This window comes from Elephantulus edwardii, unplaced genomic scaffold, assembly GCF_000299155.1.
Source record: "Elephantulus edwardii isolate Elephantulus edwardi_28Jun2011 unplaced genomic scaffold, EleEdw1.0 scaffold00126, whole genome shotgun sequence".
NCBI classification, from domain to species: domain Eukaryota; kingdom Metazoa; phylum Chordata; class Mammalia; order Macroscelidea; family Macroscelididae; genus Elephantulus; species Elephantulus edwardii.
Window position 1 is genome coordinate 7,406,585 of NW_006399876.1, and position 5,417 is coordinate 7,412,001.

General features: G+C 59.1%; 1 protein-coding gene across 3 annotated transcripts; it reads left to right on the top strand.

Annotated features, from left to right (window-relative positions):
* The first annotated feature begins 312 nt into the window (after positions 1-312).
* TMEM134 (transmembrane protein 134) lies at positions 313-5,216 on the top strand. 3 transcript variants are annotated; one of them, XM_006893254.1, is made up of 7 exons: positions 313-564; positions 1,332-1,396; positions 1,646-1,702; positions 1,779-1,855; positions 4,236-4,280; positions 4,448-4,501; positions 5,134-5,216. In XM_006893254.1, the coding sequence occupies exons 1-7, from the start codon at positions 391-393 to the stop codon at positions 5,214-5,216; spliced, it is 555 nt and encodes a 184-aa protein (XP_006893316.1). In that variant the 5' UTR covers positions 313-390. The 3 variants fall into 3 exon arrangements, with proteins under 3 accessions (XP_006893316.1, XP_006893317.1, XP_006893315.1); XM_006893253.1 differs by having other exon boundaries at positions 391-564; positions 1,619-1,702; XM_006893255.1 differs by lacking the exon at positions 4,236-4,280 and having other exon boundaries at positions 360-564; positions 1,619-1,702.
* Positions 5,217-5,417: the final 201 nt, after the last annotated feature.

Consider the following 5,417-nt stretch of genomic DNA (forward strand, 5'->3'; position numbering starts at 1 on the left):
GAGCCCTGCTCTCTCGCAGGGCCGAGTAGAAAAGGTGGAACGGCAACAGCGGAGGCCCCGCTGGCCCCACATCCGGCTGGGTGGCCGGCGCCCCGCAGGCGGACAGGGGGGTGGCGCCGGAAAGCAGCACCTCCTGTCGCTCGTCGAGGAGGCCGCTGGGCGGCGCAGCACGCCGGCGCAATCGGCTCTGGAAGGCGACCAGCCGGCTCGGCGCTCGGCCTCTCTGGTCTACCGCGGCTGGCGGGGGCGGAGCCTCGACTGCACGCGCTAGACGGGGGCGGGGCCTGTAGCTGGGCGGGATTTGGTTGCGGGGCTAGAGGCGGGGCCGCGGCGACTAGGGGCAGGCGGCGTGGATGGCGGCGGCGCTGGGCTCCTGAGCGGGCCGGGGCCATGAGGGCCTCCCGGCCCCAGTTCAGCATCGATGACGCCTTTGAACTGTCCCTGGAGGACACAGGCCCTGCTCCCGAGCCCAGCGGGGTCGCCAGATTCGGACCCCTGCACTTCGAGCGCCGGACTCGGTTCGAAGTGGCCGATGAGGACAAGCAGTCCCGGCTACGCTACCAGGTGAACAGCCCGGCCCACCTCGCCCCTGCCCTACCGGGCTGGACCCCTGGAGGGACCCACAGAACCCTGTCTACAGGAAGAATCTGCCTGGCGATCCTAGCAGTAGCGAGAGACAAACCCTCCAGTTCAGACTTCAGTCCCAAGCCAGCATTAGCCAACCCAGACCCAGGGCTTAGTTTCCTACTGGGGACCCCACGAGGCTTGGAAAAGCCTTGTCTTACTCCCCAATCTGAGCCTTGTTCATCCTCAGCGGTATTCCTTCTGCCCCGCACCAGATGAGCTACTGGGAACCTGGGTCCCCTTTCTTCCCCCAGAGCTGGAAGGTTCCCCCACATAGAACAACTCCTCGCTTATCCTCTGACTTCCACTAACCCTGGAATCCCCATTTCCCCTGGAGATCTCCACTAGCCCAGGACCCTTTTCTTGGCGACCCGACCAGAAAGTCTGTGCTCCAGTCCTGAGAACCCTGAACCTGTCCAAACCCTGTACCCTGAAAACAAAACCCCTCCTCTGGACTCCTGAAACATTCTGCACTTTACCTGAACCCCCAAACTTGGGAGACTTGTGTCCCAAAGCCCCTAGCACCCACCTCCCACTTGGGTTTCGGTTTCTGTGAATCACCAAACCCGTTCTGCTGGGAGGGTGAGGGTGGAGACCAGCAGCTGTCAAGCGCAAACAGCTGTGTGGGCCTCCTCCCCACCCCCACCCCGCCCGGAGTGGGGAAGGGCTGACCTGGCAACCCTCCTGAGCCCCGTGTTCTGGAACAGAACCTGGAGAATGATGAGGATGGAGCCCCAGCCTCACCGCAACCAGATGGGGGAGTCGGCACCAGGTCAGGGCCAGGTGGGGACCCACCCTCTACCCCAGCCCTGTGCCTTTGGCTCTTGGCCTTTCAGCAACCCCACTAAGTGCTGCACCCTGCATCCCATCTCTCTCACCCTGTCCCCTCTGAGAGCTGCCTGTCCTGCTGAACACCCTGCCCCATATTCTGCTGGATGCTCTAGATGTGCCCTCGTGGCCCCTCTGTTCCCTCACTGGATGCCCTTCCCTGCAGGGATTCAACCCAAACCTCCATCCGAAGTTCCCAGTGGTCCTTCAGCAGCACCAGCACCCAGAACTCCTCCAACACTTGCTGCAGGTGAGGGCTTCCCCAGCCCCAGGCCCTTGGTGCCCCCCACAGCCCTCTCATAGCCTTCCTGCCTCTTGCCACCCAGCTGGGTCCAGCATTCTCTGATCCAGAAGAATCGCCGGGTGGTGCTGGCCTCCTTCCTGCTCCTGCTGTTGGGGCTGGGTGAGTGCCCTGGGACCCCTAACGCCTCCTATGACATCCCACCCTCCTATAATGCAGCTCTGTGCACTCCTAATGAACCCTGGGAAGGCAGGTGGCTGGCATCACAACACCCATTTCATAGATAAACCAAGAGGGCCAGGCCTCAACTCCTGATTACACAGCTGGGAAATCAGACATAAGAAGTGGGACCTGGCTCAGCTCCAAAAAGCCTTGGACTTTTCCTTTTCAAAAACTTAGCTTATTTATCATTCAGTCTGCACAGTCTGCTGCTATTCCAGGAGCCTTTTTCAACCCTAGGAATGTAACAGGAGAAGAGAGGTAGAGGCTGCTCTCGAAGAGCGTCCAGTTCACCTGGTGATTGTTTAGACTGAGCAGACACTAAACAGCTGCCGTGTGCTGCGTCTGCTGGGGGCCATGTACCAAACCCAGCACAGCCTACAGCCGCTGAGTCCATTCCAGCCAGTGGCAGTCTGCCATCAGGTCCGTGAGGTTGTCCGTCTGTACAGGACGACACTGTCCACCTTCCTCGTGCAGTAACTGCTAGATTCAAACTGCTGACTTCCTGACTGGCAGTCTAGCCCTTTACCCACTGTGCCACCAGAGGTACAGGGCAGTTGTCTTCTCCCCACCCTGCACATGGGGAAGGAGTCCTGGTGGTGCAGTGGTTAAAGACTTGAACTGCTAACGGAAAGGTCTGTGGTTCAAACCCATCAGCGACTTCTCTGGAAAAAGACAAGCAGTCTACTTCCAAAAAGATTGACAGCCATGAGGAGGCTCTCCTCTGCCCTCCAGGGCTGCTGCAAGTCAGAATTCATGGCACTGGGTGTGGGAGTTCAGGGCTCTGCAGATTGGGACACTGAGACTTAAGTGAGCTAGCCAGGCCTTTGTAGAAACTATAGCGAAGCCAGAGAGAGCCTGAACTCCACGGGACTGCCCAACTTTTTCAACTCTTACAAGTTTTCCACCTTTGTTGGTGCAAGCTTACCACCTCTCTGTCGTCCATCTTAGTGGAAAAGATCTGCATTTTCCATCACTGGTAGGTTTCTGCCTTGTCCAGGTTCCAGCTTTAGCAGATTTTAGTGTAGAGACATGCACCCATTGAGGGTGCAGAACCCATAGCCTTAAAGCAGGATTAGATGTAAGTGCCAGCTCTAAGCAGCACAGCAACCACAGGACAGTTCATGAGGTTTACAGCCTCCACACAAAACTGCACAAATAGCCGAAAGTCTGGCTCCCCAATCCCGTCTCCCTGGAGACCCAGACTCTCTGGGTCTGAAGAGTGGATCCACCCATAGCCTGGCTGCCACCTCTAATGCCACAGTCACATCCCTCCTGGGGCTTACAGTCCCCCACGGACTCTCTGCCTCTCCAGTCTCGCCGAGTGCCAAAGCTCCAAAAAGGCTGAGTCCCACTGGACCCCAAGTCTTTGCCATACATTTGCCTCCCTCAGTTTGAAAAGTTCTGCCTCTCTGCTGGACCAGGCCAGGATGTGGTTTGGTGAAACAGGAGTCATGTCACGCTTGTCTCAGTCAGGTGATAGCCCATACATCAGTACACGTGACCTCCAGCCCAGTGCCTGGATGTCCTCCCTAATAAGGGGCCAAGAAAGGCGAACTGCTAGTACTCTTGGTAGAGAACCCAGTGGCATAGTGTATTATGTGTGGAGCTGCCAACCAGATGGTTGGCGGTTTGAATCCACCAGCTACTCCTCAGGAGAAGGATGGGTACTCTCCCAGAAAGATCCAGACTCAGAGACCTGACAAAGGGTTGCCATGGATCAGAACCAGGGCAGTGAGTTGAGTTTGGGTTTTTGGTTTGGTGTGTTTTGTGTATGGCTGCTAACTTTCAGTTTGCTAGTTTGAATCCACCAGCTGTTCCAAGGAAGAAAGTAGGGCACTGTTCCCCCAGATTCACTCAGTCAGCTGATGATAGTATGTCAGTGTGTGGTGGGTTTGATTTCGTACCACCACCAACACCATTGTGTGCTGCTGCTCCTCAACCTTCTGGTCTCAGGTTAAACATCACTGTTTCCAGGAATCCCCTCCTTACACCCCTGGGCTGATGAGGGGCTCCCACACTGCCACCCTAAGTGAGAAAAGAGCAGTGGTGGATTTGAACTGCTAGCCTTTCAGTTAGCAACCCCAACACTTAATCTACTACGCCCCCAGTAGGTGTTCCACAAATGTTTGAGTGAATATATGGACACACCCTCCATCAAAGGCCTTCCCCAGAGTCTGTGGCTCTGCTTGGAGGGGTCAAGGGCGGATCCACAGGGAAGGAGGAGGGGGGTGGTGACCATTCCTCGGGCCTGCATCGCGTTAGGGCTGGAGGATGCCCGTACCCCCACTTCCTCTCACCCCATGCTTCCGTCTGTGTGCAGTGCTTATCCTGATCGGCGTGGGACTGGAGGTGTCCCCCTCTCCAGGTGAGCTGCCTATCCTACGACCTGCACAGCGGGGCCGACACTCGCCTCTTGACCCTGTGCGTCCTAGACACCCTTTACCTTCTGGAACGGGTGGGGGCGGGCAGTCACCTCCTTCAACCCCTCCCAGACTCCCTGGCTGTACCCAGACCCTCCCCTTCCTCCCGCAGGTGTCTCCAGCGCCATCTTTTTCGTGCCCGGCTTCCTGTTGTTGGTCCCTGGAGGTGCGGGCGGGCGGGGCGAGGAGTTGAGGCGGGGCCCCGAGGAGAGGGGCGGGAGCGAGTCAGGGAGGAAATTGGCTGGTGGGCGCGGCTAAGAGGAGGGGCGGGAGCGAATCAGGGAGGAAGGGGTATGGTGGGCGGGGCCCTGAGGGGAGGGGCGGGAGCGAGTCAGGGAGGAAATTGGCTGGTGGGCGCGGCTAAGAAGAGGGGCGGGAGCAAATCAAGGAGGAAGGGGCATGGTGGGAGGGGCCCTGAGGGGCGGGAACGAGCAGGGAAGAAATTGGCTGGTGGGCGTGGCTAAGGGGAGGGGCGGGAGCGAGTCAGGGAAGAAATTGGCTGGTGGGCGCGGCTAAGAGAAGGGGCGGGAGCGAGTCTGGGAGGAAGGTGTCTGGTGGACGGGGCTAGAAGAGGGGCGGGGCCCTGAGGAGCGGGAGCGAGGGGGGGAACATTGGCTGGTGGGAGTGGCTAAGGGGAGGGGAGGGGCCTTGAGGGGCGGGAGCGAGTCAGGAAGGGGCCTGGTGGGCGGGGCGGAGAAGGGGGGAGGCGGGAGCGAGTCAGGAAGGGGCCTGTGGGAGGGGGTGGGACATGGTGGGCGGGGCCTCGCCACTGACTGTCTACACGCTCCACCCCCCCAGTCTACCACGTGATCTTCATCTGCTGCGCCTTGAAAGGCCACGGCGGCTTCCACTTTTTCTACCTGCCCTACTTCGAGAAGTGAGCGTCGCCAGGCCAGGGCGTCAGTGGGGGCGACCCCCGCCTGCCCTCGTCCGTCAGGACACCCTTTGGACTCTCATCTCACAAGACGGCCCCAGGCCTCTCGGGAGTTTGCTTAGGAAGTTGGGGATGTGTGGGTCTGGTTCCCCACTAGGCCCGAAACAGTGCCCTACCCCTATTCTGTGCCTTAACTTATTCCCAGACC